General features: G+C 39.6%; 1 protein-coding gene across 2 annotated transcripts; it reads right to left on the bottom strand.

Annotated features, from left to right (window-relative positions):
- Positions 1-182: 182 nt before the first annotated feature.
- On the bottom strand, positions 183-23,981 carry LOC101772573 (protein MON2 homolog). 2 transcript variants are annotated; one of them, XM_012846375.2, is made up of 44 exons: positions 23,705-23,979; positions 22,339-22,524; positions 21,779-21,868; positions 21,160-21,233; positions 20,928-21,083; positions 20,382-20,493; positions 20,205-20,260; positions 19,890-19,944; positions 19,746-19,802; positions 18,918-19,019; positions 18,244-18,324; positions 18,122-18,174; positions 17,368-17,437; positions 17,186-17,249; positions 16,932-17,080; positions 16,716-16,840; positions 16,565-16,622; positions 16,277-16,374; positions 15,335-15,419; positions 15,176-15,241; positions 15,031-15,090; positions 14,750-14,836; positions 14,384-14,558; positions 9,466-9,509; positions 9,256-9,387; positions 9,048-9,176; positions 8,924-8,976; positions 8,794-8,842; positions 8,040-8,098; positions 6,883-7,031; positions 6,666-6,799; positions 6,212-6,340; positions 6,040-6,125; positions 5,533-5,648; positions 5,331-5,443; positions 4,186-4,309; positions 3,989-4,107; positions 3,501-3,705; positions 3,231-3,402; positions 2,647-2,971; positions 2,373-2,512; positions 1,956-2,077; positions 1,536-1,737; positions 183-633 (listed from the first exon to the last, which is right to left on the bottom strand). In XM_012846375.2, exons 1-44 carry the CDS (start codon positions 23,807-23,809, stop codon positions 555-557), a joined length of 4,845 nt encoding a protein of 1,614 aa, XP_012701829.1. In that variant the 5' UTR covers positions 23,810-23,979; the 3' UTR covers positions 183-554. The 2 variants fall into 2 exon arrangements, 1 of the variants encoding a protein (XP_012701829.1); XR_002677628.1 differs by lacking the exons at positions 183-633; positions 1,536-1,737; positions 1,956-2,077; positions 2,373-2,512 and having other exon boundaries at positions 2,667-2,971; positions 3,501-3,700; positions 23,705-23,981.
- Positions 23,982-24,854: the final 873 nt, after the last annotated feature.

Below are 24,854 nucleotides of genomic sequence, written 5' to 3'. Positions count from 1 at the left end.
CGCGAATTAGCACAAGGTTCTGCAATTAGTTTTATAATTAGCTCATGTTTAGTCCTCCTAATTAGCATCCAAACATCCGATGTGACACTGTTAAAGTTTAGCACCTCGTATCCAAACAGCCCCTAAATTGGTTCAGTACTCAAATAAAAACGTCATAACTTACACAGGAACAATGAAAATCCTATGCAAGTTTAAACAGCTCCTTAGCTTGAATTTACTAGCAAGGCTGTCCGCGTGGGGAAGAAGACAACTCCAACCTATATTCATGTCAAAAAGGTACAAGGGAGTGGCATATCTTACATCAGTGGCTGAAGAGGTATTCCTTACGTCAGAAAGGTCCAAAGAATGGGCTATAAACTACAGAAACAGCCACCACATTTTCCCATCAAAATGTTACATATACAAACTCTGTTCCTAGATACACGTGACAAGCACTAAGTTGCTTGTCAAGATGGATATACAAAATCAAATATAAGAGAAGGGGAAAAATACTGACAAAACTATATGATTTTCATCCAACGACAGAATGGAAAACAGAGTCTCATCTTTAGTTGTTATGTCAGACGTTGTAGTCCAAGCTCTGAGGAAATAAGCCTGAGCAGCACTTGTACAAGCTCCCGCACCCTAGCTTCTCTGATGGATCAGCAGGGACAGTAACAATTAATAAGTTACACTACCACAAGCAAAGTTGGGTCATAAAAACCCAAAGCCAACTCTAACATACACACAGTTATCTACTCCAGCAGTGTGTCATGTTCTTTCCAGTTCAATTAATGGTGGCCACAACATCAAATTTATGCTTACAAAAGTCACATGCAATATTGGAAATAATTTTGATTGCTTCAAACCTGATGCTAAAAAATGAGGGGGTTTTCTACTTTTAGAGTCCCAAAGTGAGCAGGATCATGCAGATCGACGCAGATGGGGAAAATGGAATGAACAAGTATTCACAGAGATCCAACACCAGCTTTTTTGTTAACAAACAGAACATTCAAGGAGGAACCACGGTTTTGAAGAATGGAACTGACAGGTTAGCAGTGGCAGATAGTTCAAGTTTGCACAGTAAATTAGGCAGGTATCTCAACAGACATGCACGGTTTAGTTCAACTATCCATTGTGCATGGACTAACTTAGTTGTAACAAATTTGCGACGGGATGCTAACTATCTACACTCAATTATTAGAAATGACTTAAGCTAGCCAATACCTTATTTTAGAGATTATGGTGAAGTCCCTAATATTCAATATCTACACCACACTTTCTAGAGTTTATCTTATTGTGCATGTGGATTGTATGAGGACAAAAACTTCAACTTTAAAATGTTGATTGTCAGTACAAACAGAAACGGAGGGGGAAAAAAGATCAAGAAGTTTTGGCCTCCATCATGTCACGTGATCAGAGTTTTCTAGTCCAGCATGGGAAAGCACAAGTTGCTGGCTATGATAAATGGCCTAGGCATTAAAAACACTGCCATGGTCCACAAGCTGTCAGCTGTGCCTCAAAAATCCAAGAATTACCAGAAACCTTTTTCTTACCTTGAGACAACAAGCTCAGAGAAAGTGGGAAGCAAAGACAATAAATGAGCTCGTCCATGGGATTTGTTTTCCCCCAAAGCTTCTTTCAGATATGTAGGTATGTTGAGAGCATTAGCTGCGTCAATGTCTATGATTAGTCTAGCAAGCTCTTGAAGAACACAAATCGTTTCCTCAACTCTCACACTAGGCAAAGGATGTTCTCCTGCAAACGAAATAGTATGACAAGATCAATGGGGTTTTAAACTTATAAAATAAAGCATATTCATAATGTACATTATAGTTTTCAAAGAATATAAAGTCACACACTCCCATAATCCGCCTTATTTTCTTTCGTAAAATTAACTTCAACTATAACTATTGAACATCAGGATTATTAAGAAAAATTAAGCTCCAGAATAAAAATATGAATTTTGAAGATACCTTGGTCATTTTCGTCTGCTAAAAACTGCCCCAGTATAACCTCACACCGCTTCATAAGAATGGAAATTGAAACTTTGCTGGTTTCTGATGCTGCAGCACATGTGCTTGCCTTTGCTATACAGCTGCAACCACAGAAAATAGCTACATTGAGTTCTCAATTTACACAGTTCAGCTTCAGCAAAAATTAACATTGTCCAATGCCCCATATCTAATAGAGGCAGTGCCCACAAAAAGGAGAAATGGAAAGTTAGATGCATGTAAGACTCTACCATCCACCCCAGTATCTTTTTTGACAGATCCCCATTCCCCAAATCCCCCACATGTTATATGCATGCTTCTTCAAATATGAGGCATGCTGCCAAACTATTTAAACATGATCTACATACTATTTTACATAGAACTGCACGGTGCTTATACCTGCATAAAGAAAACATCATCTGCAAACAGCTCAGCGAAAATCGGCTGCAGTGCAAAGGTAAAAGACCAACAGTTTGAACAGGGAGGGATCCTGTTCGTGAGGCACAGCGATCAAGACAGTTCACAAGCCTTTGCAAAACCTGAAAGAATGTGATCATCAGATGGTCACAGTTGGGCATTTACAAGGTCAGGAGAAAAGTGAGTTTCAAGCCAACGGACTAGCAGGTGTCGTGTGCTGCTGCAAGAGGTAAACAGATACTTCTTATCGACTAACCTCAACTGGAGCATCCTTTTGCAATTTCAGAATATCATCTCCAAAGACACTGAGGACACTCATCTCAAGGGTCTCATCAGCTGTAATAGAATCAGCTGAAGGAACATCTGATGACAACACACGTCCACAAGAACCAACAAGAAAGGTTTCATACACGTCCGCGACCTCCTTCCAGAAACGAGCTCTAGAAAGTTTATATGAATTCACATCACTTCTGCAATCGGCATTGTCCTGCCTCACCTCATCTGTCACAACACGATTGAAGCATTCAGCAGATATTCTCCAAAGGGTGCCCCTTGGGTTGTCTCTCCTTGTATTCATGCACCTAAGTACACAACTTTCAGAGTCAGCATAGAGGACCACAATAATAATTTCACGCACTCATTATCTAAAATCTAGATTGTTTAAATGAATCTTTTTAACATGGAAAATCGAAAAGAAGTATAAAACAGTTTTGCTGCTCTGCAACAACATAGAGCCTTCTTGACAAGTGAATGTATTCTTACTTTTGCATTATGTTATCAACAACAACAACAACAACAACAAAGCCTTTCGCATTATGTTATCAAATAAAAAGAAATTACCTCCCAAGACCTTGAATGACTTCTGGTGAGGCACTAAACCTTTCATTCGGTGGAGCCTCCAGAAAAAGGTTGACAATGATTGGCACAAGCTTTTCTACAAACAAAAGACCCCAACCACAGCCCACTGCACTATCCAGTTTCGTACTGCTGCCATTGAGCTTACTTCGTTCAACTGTAGCCATAGTAAATTACACATATATTACTCAATATAAGAAATATATTTTCTCGGGTTATGCAACATTGCACATGAGATATCATAACATGTCTTACCGAGGGCACGCTTTGTACCATCTACTGGTGCATCGGAATTCTGATCATGTATTTTTTTACTGTTTTTCTGGAGGGGGCCTTCTTGCCCATTCAGATAGCATAATAGCTCAAGGAGGAGAGGCGCCCACATGGAAGACAGTGTAGCTGTCGGGCGTAGCATAGGAATGATTTCCAATATACCTCGTTGTACAGCAGGGATACTACCCTAAAGCATAAAAGACTAATTGAGACAAGAAATTCAACACTGGACAAACCCAATTTGAAGTATGAAAGTTATATCAGGATAAAAGCATCGAAAAATAAACATGTTCCAAAAACTGTCTACAAGAAAAATAGATTTAAGGATTATTTAGTGCTGTATTTTCATGCCCAGTTTTCACACAAAACCAGAACTGTAGAATGAGAAGCATGTTCCAAGAAACTTATATGGTTACACCGCGTATTCTGGCAAAATACATATCAATGAAACTATGCATGCACAGGTATACCAGTTCACTGTCATAATCAGTAGGAGTCATGGTAGCCTTAATCATCAGATGCATAATAGCCATGAGCCTTAGATACATGTCATCATTAAATAGAGATTGTGCTTGAACGTAAAGATCACCTGCAGGAGTGAAACACGGTTAATAGCTCATTGCAGTATCTGATGCTCGGAGGATAACAACAGGAAGTCATAAATTACCAAGACCACGGAGGACCTCTTGCTTCACTTTTTCAGTGGAGTCATTCTTAAAATTTGGTGAAGTTTGAAGAACAAGTTCATAAATATCAAGAACAGATTTGACATACGAAGATTCCAGATTGCCCTGAAAAAATATATTCATGAAACATGTATTTATGATGCTTTCATTATTATCTAAATCATATCTGAAATATACAGCCAGTCCAATGCATGCAATTTCAAGCAAAAAAATTAGATCAACCTAGGAGGAGCTAGGCGATTTTTCATTAAGAAGAAGAAATAGGCACCCAAATTCGAGCAAGAGGGGACTCGAACCTGGGTGGGTTAGAGTGCACGACCACACCTCCCACCCTAACCAGTTGAGCTAGGCTCACTTACAGTAATAATAAGCACTTTTCAGGTAATAACTAATACTTTTTCTAGTAAAATACAGATCAAGTTCAGATATAATAAAAAACAAAAAAGAAGCCAGCACACTTGTAACTTGTAAGTCAATTCATCTATTATCAGGTGATTACATTTCCTAACAGATTGCATTCCAGTGATGGTGGTTAGTGCCAGCATACAATAAACTGCCTAATCTTGACTAAAGTTGTCCGTTAATTTTAAAATTGGTAACCTCTTGACTTGAATGGGAAAGAAATACCAAAGGCCCATGTTAATTTTTGCTAGTATGCCAATACTTGAATACAGTTACAAGAAATCGTGAATTTGTTATTTCTGAAGTTAGTTTGCTCAATTAAGACAACTAGACAAGTTACAGAGTTCAAACAACGTGAGCACTATACTGAACTACAAATCAAAGGTGATTTGAGTTTCTTCTTTTTTTTCGAAAAGCAAGGTGATTTGAGTTTCTAGACCTGGCTATCTTGTTTACCACCATTGCACCTTTTGGGCCAAGGCCCATATTAATTTTTTGTGCTTTTTTGTGTACAAATTGATGCTGGTTCACATACACTTCTTAAAAAAGAAAAACAATAGGGAAAATGCAGTGAAATTGGCATGACATGGGAGGAATTCTCCCTAACAATAAAAGATAAGCAGATACTTTTATGGTGAATAAAGCAAGCAGGCCTGTAGGGCAGACTAAATAAAAAGTATGGATTAAAAATTCTAGGGAGAGATTGTTGGGTGGGGGACAGTACCTTTGGACAGTTTGCGCCAACAAATGTCTGCAAGCAATTTATGGCAGCAAGAGCAACCTCCTTGCTACCATTTAAGATGCTATTTTTTATGAAATCAAGTAAAAGCACCCAACCTGAACATATTTCAATACAATGCTTCAAATTTAATAACAGATTACGACATATGTACGGTAGGTTGGTAGGCAGTGCAAGAAAAGTTTACCAGAAGAAAATTTGCTCAATTGCTGGAGGAAAGGGAAAAAAGAACGTAAAAGCCGTGCAATACCACCTAGTACAAGGACAATGGTTTCATCCCATTGCTTTTGTGCTGTATTTCGACTGCAAAAGCAAAGAAGTCAGTTAGAAGGACTGACGTAACTCCATGAGTAGGCAATTAGCAAGGAGAAGAAACACTTTTTTTCATTCCTGGACTTCAAATCTCTTATCCTCGCAGCAGGTAATTTGCACACTTAAGATTTGAAAGGCGTGCAAGCTTAAAAAGAAATCAAGACTTCGATGCTATTTGATGCCAGAGCAATTAGGCCAACAGGGAATACCAGAAGCTAATAGCTAGTATCTAGGTATATTACTAATCAAGTTGAGGATCATAAATTATTGAAGTTACAAAGCTCACGGCACTTAACCCTTTCTTTTCTGATAAGCAGTAGTTTCATATTCAGTTAATAGCCACATCCTATTGTTTATGGTTCTCTGAAAAAAATATATAAACCTGTGATGGATAAGCATATGAACAGCTTTGCCTGCCCGAGTTCCTAGCTCCTTCCCTTGCCACTCATCTCGAGATGAGGTAGATGCCTGAAAAAAAAAGGTTTACCCTAATTATCATCAGAGGATATTCATGGGAAAGATGAAATGTGCTACCTAACTGTGACATTACTTACCAAGTGAGAAACATGCTCTAACATAGGGAAAACATATGACCACAGACAATCCTCCCACATACTTTTAGAAAGCTTTTGGCCATGGGTGCTGAGAGTCTGAAAGAGAGTCCTAACAGCCGAGTTCCGAACCTTGAAACCGGAAGGGAAAAAAACACTTGGCATAAGTTTGTATAACAAAGCTATTGGCAATAAGAAAATTTGTTCCTGCCCAATATCCAATGGAAATGATTCATCCTTGGCAAAACTGTTTTCTTCAAGAAAAAAATCAAACTAAAACTATTTTCATGATAGGAAAAGGAAGTGTGCATTGTATATGTGATGCAAACATAGAGGATGCCAAGGTACCATGAATTACTAATACAGAGATCACCAATCATTCAATGAGCTACTAAAAAATTATGACAATATCATAGGTGTTCGTGCATAGAACAAATGGTATGTTGAGAAGATGCACCTCAGGACGATCATCTGAACCCAATTTCTGGAGGACAGAAAAGACTGAAAAGAAAAGTTTACTATAATCAACAACTTGTTTTGGGGGAACTTGCTTGATGTTTGCCTCTATAATTGTTGCGCCCAACTGAGCCTCTGCAAAGCAAATGGTGAGCTACATATTTGTGATATACGAAATCAGGGAGGAGGAAGTATACTTATATGTTGTGACCACACACCTTCATTCATGTGATTAGCTTGCTCAACAGAGTTGCTGATTAATCCCTTCACAACAAAATCAGTAGCAGTCCACAAAAGGCCAACTGCTGTTAAACTTATGTTTATTTCAGTTTTCTGGGTACCATATGCTCCAGTTACCAAAATGCACCTGCATTTGTTAGCACAAGAAAGTTAAAGAAATTTGCAATAAATAGTAAATAAAATTAAATATACAAGCCCTAAGAAACAAGCTTATGAAAAGCTGCAGGCCAAACAAACAAGACCTAAGGTGTAGCATATGAAATTTTCTGAATCATCATTCTTCAGGATTTATGTTGGTGATATTCATTTTATAAGATCCATACTTTATGGTCTACCTTCCAATGAGATTGTAAGGAAGCCGAGACTTAAAATACTTTAATTTAGGTTTCCTTTTCTTATTGCATGTTACTTTCATTTCAACTAGTCTTACAAAACAAGACATGCCATCTATGAAAGAAAAGAAAAATCAGGATGTTATTCACTAGCTGTTGATGGGTTCTTTTATATGATAAAAAAGTGGAGCAATTGGCAACATCAGTCATGCAAGGATGATAAGCAGCAAATCACCAAGTTAAACTGGCAAGAGCCACAGTGACGGACTCCCACAGCATATTCAACAGTCTCGAGTACTATGGATATTCTAGCTCCAAAGACAATGTTTAATGTGAAAGCAATCCAATTTAGAATTGTTAGTTCAGAGGTGACACATAGGGCTGCATAAAGTGCCCATCTCAAGTAACACAAGCACAATATGGTAACAGAGGCAACAGAATGAAGAGTCAACAGGCAACAATATTAGCAGGATTAGTTTAAGTTTTCATTAGCAGATAAGTTAAGTTGTAATCGATTAGGAGGTTTGAGTTGTTAGGGAATTCGGTTAGTTAGAGATATTACTTGAGAAAGGGGCACTTGTAATCTGCCAGCATTATATATACAGCTCAGCTTGTAATCAGGAAGAACTTAAGCAAGATTAATCTATTGCCTCTCCCCCAAATCCCTAACAAGCGTAGAGCAGTCGAGGCTTGACCTCGGCCCTCTGCTGCCTCTCTCCAGTCAAGATCCCTTGGCCATACTACAAAGTGAGAATAATAGCAAGAGCAAACATTACCAAAAACAGTGGATTCGAGAGACTTACTCATCAAGGCATTGTACAGGTATAGTTGCCAGTCCTTCGTTCATTATTACACGTATGCTCTGCAAATTAAATGGTTACGTTGAAGCATGTTTAAAGGGCATGGTACAACTTATGTGCTAGAAACAAAGCATCAAGATGTACATCACTTGCATTAAAAAAACACCAAAAACAAATGAGCACTCAACATTTATTATCCTTTTGTTTGACTTAATGACCAGTATAAAGAAAATCGGTGTTAATTTATAAATGTTTCCCACTGTACCACATTAGTTTATCAATACTTTAAAAAAAAGCTTCTTTGGTCCTCCATTCTAGAGTTGAGCAATGTAGTCCCATAGTCACATTCGTGTTATGGACACCTTCTTTGGAAGGAAGTTCAGGCGCAGGGAGAAGGCCAAGAAGTCAGGGAGCACTTAGATAAGATTTGGTTAGTTTGTTTGCTGCCAGATTAGATTAGCCGGCTGGATATTAGGTAGTTAGTTAGGGGAGGGTCCTATATGTTCAGGACCTCCCGATGGTTTGAGTTAAGCAGTAGTTTATCTCTAATCTCAGAGCCTCTCAAGGAGAGGGCGAGTTAGCTGTAATCTATCTGCCAATTGCTATAGTAGATCCAATAAACATGCTATATCAATTCAACTTCCATAGTCCAACGTATGCATAAACATAACAGGCCCGGGCAGCTATGCAAGGGCAGAAACTTCCCAGAGAAATCATATTATGCTAAGCATAGCAAAGAGTAATTTAGTAATTTTACCTGAAAGCCTAAGGAGATGAGATCTTTTTCTGAAGCATCAGTAACCGCCCTGGAAGAAAAGATGTATGTAAGCAACCAGTAAATGTCAAATAAAAACATATGCCATGGAACGAATGAATAGCAGTGATACCTTAACATATGAAGAATGCTGGGCCAGCTATATGACAACTTTTCTCCATGTCTCTGAAACAAAATGGGTAAAGAAGATATTGTCTGATGCCCACAATGAAAAGCATATACAAGAAAATAAGTACCTCGAGAACATGCAAAAGAATCTTTAGTGCACCCATTTGAACATCAACATTCTTGTTGGAGGAATAGAGGATCACCAGTGGAGATAAAACTGCATACTCAAATGATACAGTTTCACTTTCATTGACCATCTAGCAAGAACAGGAGCAGATATGTCAGACAAATCACACCAGCAGAGTAAACAGCAGAGTAAAATTAATGAACCCTTACTTGGCTTTCTTGAAACTGATGAGGTGCTGAACTGATACCCTGAAATTTTTCAGAACCCACTACCGAACAAATTGATTGATCCAATGAATCCAGTGCCATACTTCGTAATTGTGGATTGGAGCAATTGGCAAGCTGCAAGTGTTGCCATCACCAAGATCATCACAGTGTTACATAAACGAAAAGAAAAGTACCACTGGATAATACTGCTACCTCAAGATGATGAGCAGCAATTTGATCCCATATCGGTTCAACTCCTGAACAGGATAAATAACATAAATAATCAGTAGCAGAACTAAAAATTTATGGTGCCAGTTAGATTTATCTCCTAAATACGCTCCACATTAATTACACTACACAGTAAGTCAGTAAAGAATGATCAAGTTCACTAGCCATCTGATCTTCCTAAATCCAATGCTCATTCATTCACATGAACTATGTCATGCAGTAATAAATTGCAACAGCATAATCCTAACAATGCTATGGATTGACAGGCATTTTTATGACTGCAGTGCGACACTGAATGGACAAGTATGAGATGTCTCACAAGCAAAAATACAGATGATACCCATCTCAGAAAAAACATACAGATGATACCAAATTACCAACTGCAAATTAAGCTCAACCTTTGAAATCCAAAAAGCAGAAACCCAGTAAACTCAGCTGTTCAGTTTAGCAAATACATATTCTGTATAAATTTATATGTGATCCACCTCATGTTGCCACTGTTGAAAAGTACATCTTTGTAGTATTTACACCTGATCAAACTGTTAATATGTACAGATTTATGTTTATCCCTTTCTGGCCCATGTTGGCCTTATGGCCCATTCGGCCCATACTTTGTATACTTGTAACCCTAGACTGAATGGAACGAGGGCAGACTGGTTATTCTTCCCTTCTTCTCTAACATGGTAACAGACCCAGGTTCTCCCCAACACCGCCACCGCTTGCAGCCTCTCTCCGCCGGCAAGCTTCTCTTCGCCGGCGAGCCTGCTGCTGAAAGGATCCTGCGGCACACCCTCCCTGTCGCCTGATTGCGGCTCTCCCTCCGTTGCGCCGCCTGTTCCCGCGGCCTCTGCGTCACCGGTAGAGACGGCGCCCCTTCCCCTCTGCGTTGCGGATTGAGGCAGCACCCTCACCCTCTGCGTCGCCGGTCGAGGCAGCGCCCCTCCCTCTCTGCAGCGCCGATTGAGGTGCCGCTCCTCATCTCCTGTACGTCTGCGTCTCCGATTCAGTCGCCGCCCCTCCTCTCCTCTCCGTCTAACCAGCAACAGAGGGAGTTCGTGCTGCTGTTTGTGCTGCTGTGGCGTCCACCTCTCCAACATCAGCGTCGTCCCTCTTCTTACTGTCATGGGGTCATCTGCTGCTCCTTCTACCACTCTTGCACCCATTTCATTTGGTGCTCCTGTCATGGATGTGAAGCTCAATGGATCAAACTACAGAGAATGGGCTTTCTCTCTCAAAATGCTGCTGCGATCTGCTGATCTTGCCTCACATCTCAATGATGCCCCACCACCAGCCACTAATGATAGAGAGGTCAAAGCTTGGAACCTTGATGATCGGGTAATGGCAACTATCTGCATGAGTATGGATCTGAGCATTCGCTCCTGTCTTGAGGATCACAATACTGCAAAAGAGATGTGGGACTACCTGAAAGGTCACTATCAACAAAGCAGCTCGGCCCTTCGCTATTCACTTCGCCAGAACCTTCATCATCTCCAACAGCAGGACATGTCGGTTGAGGAGTATTACAGTGCCTTCACTAAGATATCATGCCAGCTTGATTCAATGGTTCCCAAGCCTTCTCCCTTATGCAAGGATTGTGTCCCATCTTGGACTGACAGACAAGTATGATCAGCAGAATACTATGTTTGACATTGTGATGGGTCTGCGGTCTGAGTTTGAACCCATTCGTGTTCAGCTTTTGGGGAGACCTACTCTTCCTACATTGTCTGAAGCACTATCTGCTCTCATGGCTGAGACGCGCCTTAAAACTCTTACTGCACCAGTGTCTCAGCATTCAGTGCTAGCTGCACCGTACCTGTCTGTTTCGGTTGCAGCACCAGCCACCTCTCAAAGACTCCTTGCATCCACTGTGGCAGGACGAATCATCCAGATGAACGGTGTTTCAAGAAGTATCCTCACCTCTTGGCTGAAATGCGAGCAAAGTGTGCTGCTTCATGCCAGGGGCTACTTGCAGCTTCTAGCACCCAAGCAGTAGCTGCACCACAGTTCCAAGCAACAGCACCTCAGTTCCAGCAAGCAGTAGCATCTGAGCTCCAACTTCACTCAGCACCTCAGTTCCAACAGCAATCTAGCAGCACCACCTCTGCTCCAGTCAGTGCATACATGTCAGCGAGCTCCTTGTCCTCCACATCACACCCAGGTACTAGTTTTTGGGTGTTGGATTCCGGAGCTTCTTTTCATATAACTTCCGATTCCTCTCATTTGGATTCTTGTCAGCCAATCGCTGATACTCGTTCTCGTTCTGTTCAGACCGCTGATGGTAACTTTTGCACAGTTACTCATCTGGGAAATCTTGTCACTTCTGATTTTGATGCTTCTGATGTTTCTCTTGTGCCAAAACTTTCCATGAATCTTATTTCTGTTGGCCAACTAGCTGATATGAATTGTGTTATTGGATTTGATACCACCTCTTGTTTTATTCAGGATCGGCAAACCCGAGCACTTCTTGGTACTGGCCGTTGCCATAAAAGCTCATCAGGTCTCTACATCCTTGATCATCTTCGGTTGCCGCCATCACCTTCTTTTGCATCATCATCATCAGCTTCTATTGCGGCCGCTTTCCCTCAATGGCATCATCGCTTAGGTCATTTGTGTGGCTCACGTCTGTCTACCTTAGTCAAGCAAGGTGTTCTTGGTCATGTATCAATTGATCCCTCTTTTGAATGTACTGGTTGTAAACTAGGGAAACAGATTCAACTTCCTTATCCCTCTAGTGACTCCAAAACTACTCAACCTTTTGCTCTTGTACATTCTGATCTATGGGGACCCGCTCCTTTTGCCTCCAAAGGTGGCCACAAGTATTATGTCATATTCATACTCACTACACCTGGATTTATTTCATGAAGCATCGGTCTCAATTGTTATCCATTTACAAGTCTTTTGTTCAAATGGTTCCAATTCTGGGGGAGAGTATCTTTCTAATGCTTTCCGTCAGCTTCTTTCTTCTGAAGGAACCTTGCCTCAGCTCTCTTGTCCTGGTGCTCATGCTCAAAATGGTATTGCTGAGCGTAAGCATCGTCATATCATTGAAACTGCACGAACTCTTCTCATTTCCTCTTTTGCGCCTTCTCATTTTTGGGCTGAAGCTGTATCTACTGCTATATATCTCATCAATCTTCAGCCATCATCTTGTCTTCAGGGCAAATGCCCTGGAGAAGTCTTGCATGGGTCTTCTCCTAGATATACCCACCTTCGTGTTTTTGGTTGCACGTGTTATGTTCTTCTACCTTCTCATGAATGCTCAAAGCTCACAGCTCAATCAGTTGAGTGCGTTTTTCTTGGTTATAGTTATGAGCACAAGGGTTATCAGTGTTATTACCCTTCACTCGTCGTATTCGTATTTCTCGTGATGTCACTTTTCTTGAAAATAAGCCATATTTTTACTCTTCTACTCCTCCACCCTCCTCATCTGTTGAGTCCCTCTCCTTCCTTTTCTTGCCACCTGTATCTAGTTCACCATGTCCTTCCTCTTTTGACACGGTTCCATCTTCTCTTGATTCCTCTACCATTCCACTTGAACCAGCTCCATCTCTTGATCCAACACCTCCACCTCCACTGTCTGTTCCAACTTCACAACCTTCATCTGTTACACCTTTTCCTTTTCACTATTCTCGTCGAGCCCGTATTCCTTCTCATACCTCTAGTCCTTCTTTAGACGATACTTCTTCTCCTATCCCAACACCACCTTCTTCTCCACCATATAACCTTAGGGATCGTTCTACTATTATTGTCCCTGATCGACTTGGTTTTCCCACTGCTAAAGCTGCTTGTGAGCCTTCTTCTTATCAGGAAGCTGTCCATCTTCCTGTTTGGCAAGATGCCATGTCTGCTGAACTTCATGCTTTACAACACACAGGTACTTGGGAGGTTGTTCCATTGCCTCGTGATGTTGTCCCCATCACATGCAAGTGGGTATACAAGGTTAAAACCAAAGCTGATGGCTCTATTGAGAGGTACAAGGCTCGGTTAGTTGCTCGGGGATTCCAACAGTCCTATGGTCATGATTATGGGGAGACTTTTGCTCCCGTTGCTCATATGACCACAGTCTGTACTCTTATTGCTGTGGCTGCCATTCATTCATGGACTATCTCTCAAATGGATGTTAAGAATGCTTTTCTTCATGGTGATCTGCAAGAGAATGTCTATATGCATCCACCACCGGGAGTTGAGGTTCCTCCTGGATATGTTTGTCATCTTAGGTGTGCTCTTTATGGTCTCAAGCAAGCACCGAGAGCTTGGTTTCAGCGGTTCAGTTCAGTTGTTACTGCTGCAGGTTTCACTCCGAGTGACCATGATCCAGCTCTGTTTGTTCATACCTCTCCACGAGGTCGCACTTTAATTCTGCTATATGTTGATGACAAGTTGATCACTGGGGATGATTCAGAATACATTACCTTTGTTAAAGAGCGCCTTTGTGAACAATTTATAAGCAATTTTCTGGGCATTGAAATTACCTCCACTACTGATGGCTATTATCTCTCTCAAGCCAAGTATATTCAAGACTTGCTTGCTCGTTCTGGCATCACTGACACTCGGTGTGCTGCAACTCCTATGGAGCTTCATCTTCATCTAAAGCCATCAGACTAGAGATCAACATCAATTTCATATTCTCAAACTAAATGTGTCTAATTTAGATTCTTCTCAGCCACTTTTAGTTGAGGGGGCTGTTAATATGTACAGATTTATGTTTATCCCTTTCTGGCCCATGTTGGCCTTATGGCCCATTCGGCCCATACTTTATATACTTGTAACCCTAGATTGAATGGAACGAGGGCAGTCTGGTTATTCTTCCCTTCTTCTCTAACACAAACTTCTGGTTTGAAGCATAAAAGATTATATTTGATTCATGCATGTTATTTTATCTACAAGTAAAGAAAGCACCCACGATGCAGATTGTTCACAAGTATCGATGTCATGCGCTCCACTGAAAATGAAATGCTCCCGATCTGCTGGCCTGACAATTGAGAACTTCCAGATATGTGCTGACTTGACAATTGGTGCAATGCAGACAGAAGTGATTTCACTGCCGCTATGTTCATCAAGGCTGAACTTTCAAACAGCTTCCTCCAACAAAGAAACAAAATGCAGTTTAGTATTACGATGTAGTTGAAACATGAAAAGCAGCAACTTTCGAACAAATCTCTCCAATAATGGAACAAAATGCCCTAGCATGCGGGCAATGCAGTTAAGAGATGAAAACAGAAACAAAAAAGACCTGAAAGAAGCAAGAAACAAAGGTTTCCCTCCTGACCTGAGAATTTAAAGAAGAGAGGATATGGAAGTCACTGTACTGTCCAGATGTGTCTCTTGAAAGTCTTGAAACAGAAGCTGATACTTCCTGTGAGAGGAACTGGTAGTGTCAACAAAATGATTGCACTAACATAAATTAGACACAGGAAACAATGTATCATTTCTGGTAATAAAATGTTAGCAGAAAAGAAGAGTAGCGAATAACAGAAATTCCAGTTTTCAAAAAAAAACACAAATTCCTCAACAAACATAACGAGTAAACTGGAGAAAAAAGACTGTAACCTGAGTGGAAGCATGTGGAGAATGAATAGCTCTATCAAGTGCTGAAAGAGTCTCCAACACCTACAATTCCAAGGATAAGAGATCTAGTAGTAATTCCTGAAACTCAATTTTTCTAAAAAAAAGGGTAATCAAACATGCTGCTTACCAGAACCCAGGAAGGACCAAGGATATTGTGTAATCGATGTGCAACATTAAAAAGTGTCCTTAGTGCCTGGGTTCAGAATGAAACTAGTGTAAATACATGTGAAAAAAGCAAGGGATCATAATATAGCTGTAACAGATATTGCGGTTGTTTCCTACTTGCCTGCACATTTTTTGGTGTGAGAATAATACCATCACGCTGGTCCATTGTAGTTTCTGACTTCTTTGATCCAGGAGACTGCAAGATGCTGGCATAGATATGGAACAAAATAAGAAGTGGTGTGAATAATTTCGCAACGGTCATGGATAGCAGATGCAGCACACTTTAGGCACAACTGAAGCATTCAGTATAAATAAAGTCATCGCATGAAATATAAATGCCCAAATCTCCAGATTTTGGACTAAGACAACTGTAAATTGAACATTAGCAAAGGTGTATTCCGACCAGCAACCATCAAGATCTGTGTTTAGTATTTTATACAGTAGTCATTTTAGCTATCACCTATCATTTTTGACATATCAATCATCACAATACTACTACCACAAGTAAAAAAGGCAACAAAAATCTTATCCTTTATAAATTCAGTAGTGATGCCTGATACAACAGACAAGAGTGCAAATATTCTTGTAGCTATCTAAAAAAAGGGAGCTCCAATTATAGCATCCTACCAAGCACGCCCTGAAAAATCTCACGTCAGTCCGCCAATACAACATCCTAAAGAATACAATTCCATTTTTCGAATTCTTAATTTCCAAAATTTAAAATTTAAAAGATAGAAAACCCTTTTTAGAACAGATAAAGCTGCAAATTTGAGCGCTACCACATGCTTATGATAGAAACTTAATTGGACGTACCATAGATAAATTATAAAGCTAGAATTTACAATACGATGAATATTGCAGGTAAAATCACTAAGATATGCTTATACAGTATTTCTAATCAACCCTATTACAATGATACCCATCACATCTCACGTATTACAAAGAACGATAGGAACTTAGAAGAGAAGAGAAGGGGACTGCAGGCAAATGATATATTCTATTCTAAAAACAAGATATTTGGCTATATGCCAATCTTCTAGGAAACAGAACACCAGTGGAATACCTTTTCTTCTCTCCTTCATTCGGGTTATTGATTGTAAACTTGCAAAGTGATGCTAGAAAAGAGTTCAAGGGCTCTATAGCACGGAGAACTCCACAAGCCTGAAATGCATCCCACATTCTGATTGTCAAAGCAGTTAATACAAAGGATGGGAAATGATAAAACAGAAAAGCAACAGAAGGTCAGTAGCCCTTAAGCCATATCATGGGACGGATACTGTTATTCTCTAAGTGGACTCAAGTAGGGAAATTTTCAAAAGGTTTTGATACATCAACAGATCACTATTATCACCTGAGTGAATGCCTGGTATCCTTTCAATATCTCTAATATTATAGCTTCCCCCTGTGACCTGTTAATTAGATTACCCATAACCATAAGAACAGGAAAAATATCATATAGTAATTTATAGGAAGGTAAATGTCAGTTTAAAAATTGAGCTGACCTCATCAAAATAAGTGAAAGAGAGTCAAGGATGGTTAACCACGTCGAATTGACCATAGCCATACAAAGAAGGGCCAGCTGTCCACTACATTCCATACTATTTGATTCACATTTTGGTGATTCAAGCTAAAAGGAAACAAAAAATAATAAATTTAAATTCCCAGATTCATTACTTTATTCATAGGAATCGTCTCTTCTCAGTTCTCTTAGTTCTTACCTCACCGACATCGAGAGCTTCATCAGTCAAAGTTGCAATAGTGAAAACTACACCTAAGAGGCCTTCAAGGGCCAGAGTGATGGTATGTGCTTCGCTAGCAACCAAAACAGCAGCATTTGATGCATCGTTATCCATACTCCACTCAATCCCTGTGTATGATAATCACCAATATCAGTAGTTAAAATCTGAGTAAATAAACAACAAGATCAGAGGAAGTAACTTATCATCAGACTTTGTTAAACTGTAGAGAGTACCTTTAGCTTTACTACTGAACATTCCAGCAACAGCAGCTAGAGTCTCTTCGCTTGAATCTGAAGCCTATAAAAGAAATATTTCTAGTTAAAGGAATAACAATGGAAAATTCTCAAATCAAATGAGATCAAACCATGTAACTAATAAGGATGATATTCTAGTGAAGCAAGGAAACAAATACCACCTGAATAGTAGCTACCACCAAAGCAAGTGCTCTAACTATGTTCTCCACGACATTAGTATTCACAGGATTCCTGTGTTGTTAACAGAAGAAAAAAGATATATGCATAAGTTCTCCCAAAAAACATAAAGGACTAATGTTATGCCCAGATACATAAAGCAACAACCAAGTGGCATACTGTATTGTTAATAAGTTCCAAGAAGAAATTTCTGGTGAAGCAACAATGCAAAATATAAAATATAACAGGGAGCTTTTTCATCGAAACCCTCAACAGATAACTCTTCACATGAATGAAAAGCATACAACTACTGCTATCAAAATAAGAATCTTCAAAGCCTGTGACAAGGTTTATGTGCATCCAATCACCAGGAGAAAATAAGATAACTTAAAGAGATATCTACACTATATTTCCGACACTGATTCCTAATAGATAAAAAACTTTCTTAAGTTCATACGTCACCTTTCATAAAGATTGAGAAGTAAATAGTTATAATATAAGAAATGGCGTGCCATGTTCCCTGATTATGTTTTATCTCAGTGTTATCTTCTACAGGATTGCTTCCATCTATCGATTCTAACCAAAAAGGAAAAAAAAGATATCTTTATGGCTCTCCAGCACCGATCTTAAACATGGATCACTAGGAAAGGAAATCCTAAATTTCTATCCTACTAGACAGTCATGATTAGAAAGCCTCCAGAAGAAGAAATGAACGTATCAAGAGACATTCAAGAATAGCACTGTGGATATAATACATACATGTCAAACGTCTGAAACAGCAAGCGCAGAGTGCAGGCTTCTACACAAAAACCCTGATAAACAAATGGCAAAAGATTAATTATCAAGAAGCACGAATTTCTATTGCAGCCAAGGAAACTTACCCTTAAAATTTCAAGAACAAGTATCTGATGCCATAATGGTAAGTCCTGACGGGTAACTTTTACAAGCATATTAAGGAACACCTGTGAACAGAAGCAACTTAGAGCATAGGTAGGCTAAAAAAACTGGATGAATTAAAAGTAACATGAGCACTCATGTAATAATGAACTACTTATTTCATATCCCAAATTAGTTGGTTCAAAGTGTTACATGTAGACTAGCTAGCAATTTCAAACTACATGTAATGTAAAAATGTGATATTATGGTCAATCATATCAGGGGGGAAAGCTGTGTATTTCTAAGTACGCCGTTCCCCTGCATGTCCAAATTGTAGGAACTACCCTCCAAATTGCAGAATGAAATCTCTAATCTACTGGTAAATCAAATTTTGGATGATGGGAACTAAAGCTGATTAGTGACATCATACAAAGTCATATCTAAACTGAATGATTCAGATCTTTTGAAAATACTGCTAACTTATGGTGCTTAATCTACCTCATGTGGATATAATCTAATGGACAAGATTTGAGATTGTTTGTTCTTATTCTGCTACTTTAAGATTGCATATGATGCATCCCCAAGCATATCCAACCTATTTGGCCAGTCCCATGATTAATCTAATATTAAATAATGAGTACCAGGACTGGGATGCATATGAGAATCGGCAAAACAATACCTCACTTTCAGTAACAAGTGAAGAGCTGTAGAGCCTGATGACATGAGAAACCAGACGTAGGACTAAACGGCGGAAAGAAGGCTCCCCTGCTTCACCCTCAAGCTGAAGAAAAAGAAAAAGAAATCAGATCAGACAAAGAAGTTGTTAATGGCCAGTGTTCTAGTGTTGTGTTGTGGAATCTATTAGAAAAACAGTAGTTATTCTAGTATAATTTTCAACTAAAAGTCACATTAAAGATGCTTTCAACAACTTGTCATGTCCAAAATTAGATATTAATAATAGGTTCCCTTGAAAAGCCTTCGCAACACAAAACAGGGATTAGAAACAAGATGATCACATGAATAAGGTAAGGTAGAAAAGAGCCAAGCCATTAGAAGGGCCTACTTCTTGGACCTATTTATTTTAATGCCAAACCTCTCAAGCCTCTGATTTGGCCAAAAATGATCAACTGTTAGCCCTATTATTAGTTTAAAGGGCATGAGCTACTAAGAGTCTGTGACCAAAAGACTACGGCCCTAATTCATACTTTTCGTGCATACAGAGTTCCAAAATCAGAGAACAGAATACATGGTGACCTACAATTTAAAAATCAAGTACCAAGAAACACATAAACTTTGTGACTTGTAAAGACAAACATGACATAAACTTTGTGACTTGTAAAGATAAACATGACAATGTTGCAAACGTGAACGTATACTGAATATACCAAAATTTATATAATGCATCTGTATATGAAGTTTGTGTTGTGACTGTGGTGATGCAATCAGAATTTTAAACTGCAAATTAAACATATCATTAAAGTCAAACACCTCATTTCAATGGACCTACCTCCACATTAGTGCGGAGTGAAGTCATGAGAAGTGAGCAAATTTGATGACGCAGGACCTGGCAGATTATTAAGACGTTTCAAAGTTATCAATCAATGAGTTTTAAAAAAAACGGAGAGATAAAAGGCTGTACAGGAACACAGACCTGCTGGTAAGATAACAATGCCCGGAATATAGAAACATATGTGGATAGCACAAACCTGGAACAAAAAATATCTAGGTGAGGCTCAGATTGTTCTATATGCACATGTTCTGCATAACATTTAAATAGGATTTGTTCTATATGCATCTTCTTCACAAAATATGCAGTCGAGACTCGACCCTCGACTATGGTAGAGCATGAGGATCAGTAATTTTTAACTCAACCCCATCATGTCATTACATGATAAGAAGTGATGGACAAAATTCCAGCGAATGAAGGCATAACAAAAATTTTCATTGTGGCACTTTGAGAGCTTACTCAAGTATGTCAAGGGCGAATGTCCTATGCAGCGAATGAACACGAAGCCACGTAGCCTAGAGGAAAAAAAATTCGGGAGTCACCCACAGGATTATGTGAAGAGAAGATAAGGAAACACTTTGTATGTCCTTATTTCCAGAAGAATAGAAGGTGCTATCAGAAATCGTTCGCACATACAGATCCACCTGCAGCAAGAGCTGTCAGGTCTTCAAGCAGACGAAGTCCAAGCTTTCCAACATCACTCAAATTCTCCCTCATAGTAGGCTCTCCAGAGTTGCTTGCTAGTGATCTGTCATGTAAAGCAATCTGAATCAATAGAGCAAAAAAAGAAGAAATGCAAAGCAACACACAGAAAAAAAACATTGACATTCCTGCAGTACCTATCATGTATTTGGTATAAAAGTCCTTTTCGAATCTAACTAGAATGAGGAAGCCATAAAAATACAAGTAAAATGCAGAGCTTGTCATATTATTGTCCATGTCAAATTGTCAACTACAAGCCCATGGCAGAACTACATAAACAAAGCAAAATTCAAGCATCATCTAAGAAGAATCTAGCAGCATACATGGGCTGCAACCGTTTTAGTGAGTAAAAAATTTGCGTGAGTAAAAATGTATGGGTTTTGCATTTTGGGCTAAAGTTTACATGCTTTGTCATAATGTCAACTAGCAGTTAAGAGTTGCCTTAATGCATAATCAATAAAGAAATAGACAGAGTCTTACAGTATGCGACTGAAGCTATGAGTGACGTTATCAGCAACAGAGCTAACACGGGAACTGAGTCTTGCTGAAGAAGCTTTACCGGAGGGAAGTGATTCAGCACGAATAACATTATCAAAGACCAACGCCACTGCTTGTCTAAATGTAGCTGCTGCCGTACTAAATGAACATTATGTGATTTAGGATATCACAATAAGACTTGGAATCAGAGAGACACAGTATGCAATGAGCTTACTTGCGGACACTGTCAGAAGATCGACTGCTTTCAAGTAGGTAAAGGCATATTCCAAGAGCTTGAGACATGCTCTCCTGAAATAAACATAAACAATCTACTGATAAGATAAGCCTACTGATGGTGACAGTAGTACAATACTATGATCCTGAGAAGGCGTTTATGGCATGACACTTCGTGCTCCAAAGAACAACCAGTAGAAACAATCAAGATTCAAACATAACCCAAGAAGTAGCAAACAGACATGCTGCCTCCTACCCGCAGATTTAAAAGTTACAAGTTACTACCTCCGTTCTTAAATATATGACGTTTGGGACGAGATGGTTAGTTCAAAAATGAAACTTTCTTAACAATATTCATTCTGGAGCCAACTGAAAGACAAGAATGCACTCTTTTTTCAAACATTAAAAATCTCGGAACTCACATCCCAACAGTCAGAACTGGTAACAAGAGGTGATGACTCGTTGGCTCATTACTTATGTCTTATGTTTACTATTTTGATAGATAGGCTTTGCATGTTCTAACGCGTTGTATCGAATTAAACCACATGTAGCTAAACACATGACGCATAAGAAGCCTTCCGCACAAAAGAAATAAAATTATAACCACTGATAATTGATACCTCACTTTCAGGATGTAGATGTGATTGAAAGAGAATCAACATGGTTTGCAAAGTCTTTAGTTGAACAATCTCATCTGTCATCTCTGCGTGCTGCGATGAAACAAACACCAGAGTTAAGAAACTGTGAGTTCAAGGTTGCAGCTAACTACAGATGATTATGAAAATAAAATTTATGAAAGACATGCACAGAAGAAAACCATAAAGAAAGTTCTAGTACAGAAAAAATAAACAGCTACAATAAACTTCTAGTCTGACAGATGTAGGTTTGAAATTGTGTCTACAACATATTCTTAAACTCAAATCAGAAAAACAGTAAATGGCATGACAGTTAAAAAAAAACAGCCAACCTAGGAGAAACTAGGTGCCATTGTAAATAAGAAGAAATAGGCACCCAAATTCAAATCAAATAGGACTCAAACTGCACCCACTGAGATAGGTTCAGTTCCTAAATGGCATGACAGTCAAAAGACAGCACAGAATTGGTCTGATTTTTTACATTTATAGAAACGAACAGTTAGACATTTGTGGATCAAAAAACAAGTAAGAAAAGAAGAACTCACATCCTTCAAAGTCGCTAGTATCTCCTTCAATGCAGATGATGCAACAGCACCGTGTGATATAAGCTTTTGCAAACAGGATAGTCCTATTACACTCAACTTCACTGATTTAACACTGCATGCCATCAGAAACATCCGCACTATATCTTCATTCTGAGCTATTTCACTTGGGCCAGATAGAGATCGGAGCTTCAAGATTTAAAAAATGAAAATATGTCTCATCAGTGAACAAGTAGCACAGTATTTACACCATATATGATATACCACTACTTAGAATGCATAGAAGGTCAAAAACTACAAGCCTTCTGCAGAATAAACATGTTTAACCAAAAATGCTCATGTCCGGGAAACAGATAAAAGGCTCAGCTTATCCCTACATGTTCCCAAATAGTCATGGAATAAAGACAATAATTGGTTACATCCATCATACTAACATCACAAGGGCAAAGTACAAGTATACAGTCAGATGCTAACTAAAAGTTTAAACAAACTTACGCCAGAGTATATTGTCGTTAACAAAAGAGTACTTAAGCTTTGAACAATTGATGATTTGGACAATGAAGATGTGGTCACACTCTTTAGACACATGCTGACACACACATAAGGGGGGCAAACACCCAACCTTACACATAGAAGTTCTCAAGAGCACCAGAAATTATAACAGTAATCCTCCATCCATTGGATATAGTTTCAAATATCAAAGCCACGTTTATAATTGCACGTGAGCCACGGAACACAGGACTACTAGCCTATACTAGGTAATAAACCCTTCAACTTGAAGGAACCAGTGAAGTTTCTCCAGCTCAACGCGGTTTATTCTTCTTTGGGCATATGGGGCTTAAGCTTCTGCAAAACCATGGAAATGGTGTGCATTCGGCATGAACTTGAGATTTTCCACTCCAACCATAGACAAGTCACAAAATCAGTTCCGAGGATCTGAATCAAAGCGACTTAAGCCTCAAACTCCACCCAAAACCATTCATCGTTGTAGACATTCTGCACCCACCTAGTGAACAGACTTGTCTAAGCACTAATCATTAAGCTCACTTAACCATGAAGCACAAATTGTAGCTAGAAATTTAGAATCCCACACAGAGGTTCCAACCGTTTAAGTAAATTTGGGGCAATCCTACTCCCATATCAGTATATCACTAATTCACAACGTGCTGTTATAGCAGACAAAATTAGAACTCAGTTACCAAAGCCAAATGAGTGAATGACCGCTTCCAAATTCCAAATACCCGTCCAAACGGTCGGAGACGACTCCCGACGCTAAATGGATCCGCAACGGGCGAGCGCGCGGAATGGGTGACGGCGTCATGATCACTGGTGAAGATGGGCGTAACCGCGTAAGTCGGGAGAGGCGGACCTTAAGTATAGCGTGCTCGGCGGCGTCCTTGACAGCGGGGTGGCGGCGGCGGGCCTCGGCGGAGAGCGCGCGCAGATCGGCCTCCAGCGCCGCCGTGAAGGCCATCTCCGCTTCCGCCTCCGACCTGCTCTCTCCTCAGGCCCGGCAGGGCAGCGATGGAGAGACTAGGGGTTAGGGTTTGGGTTTGGCCTGCGCTTTCGCGGGGATCGGAAGCGGGAGGCCGCGCGGGACGGGCCTGGCGAGATCTGAGTGAGACGGGGGACGACGACGAGGTGTGCTCGATGTTAGTTGCCTTCGTCTTGTTTCGCGGGAAGAAGGTCGCCGGACCGTTCGTTCTGGATCCTGCGGTTGTCTATCTTGGTCCGTTGATGGAAGCTCAATTTAACTGGGTAGGGCTCCAGCTTCGGCTTATCCTGCGGCTCCAGCTGCAACCTTACCAAACAGTTTGATCAAAAATAGCTTCATCCTGGAGTATTAGAGGTCTGAAGCCATTTTATATGAAGAAGTCGAAGCTAAAAAAGAGCTCCTTCGGCTCCTTCTTATTTTAGGAGAAGCTGAAGCCCTGCTAAACTAGCCTATAATTTGTTCAAATAGGACGCTACTAGTCACTGGGTTAAATAGGGCTATTTTCGTTCAAAGAAACATAAGCTATAAGAATGGTTTGAGTCATGTTCTAACAACGTTACAATGATGATGGTTTTTCTTTTTTCTGAAAAATGGCTCTTTTTTCATGACAAAAATTATGTTCGTACGTCAGCCGTCTCAAGCATTGTCTCCCGTCGGAAAAAAAAAGAATTGTCATTGCAGTTTGGGATCTTTTACAACTATTGTGTCAACTGACCAGTGGATCCGCTGGATGCAATATAGGAATTTTTTATAACATGGACAACAGAGATGAAGGTAGGAGAAAGAAATGGATGTTTCGCAAAGCAACTATTCATAAGCCAAAATTTATGATTTTGAAACTACTCCTTCACTATTATATTAATTGTTATTTTCATGCACCTTATAACATTTTTCTTACTTACTTCCATAAATTAAGATATATAATATTACCATGATAAAAAAAACATGAATCATTGTAGATGTTGTCTATTTGTTATCTCGTCGCATAAGACTACCAATACGATTCCGATAACTAGTTATGTTT

This window comes from Setaria italica, chromosome V (genome assembly GCF_000263155.2).
Source record: "Setaria italica strain Yugu1 chromosome V, Setaria_italica_v2.0, whole genome shotgun sequence".
Classification (NCBI taxonomy): Eukaryota; Viridiplantae; Streptophyta; class Magnoliopsida; order Poales; family Poaceae; genus Setaria; species Setaria italica.
The sequence above is the reverse complement of the archived record's forward strand: the minus strand, read 5'-3'. Positions and strand labels throughout refer to the sequence as shown.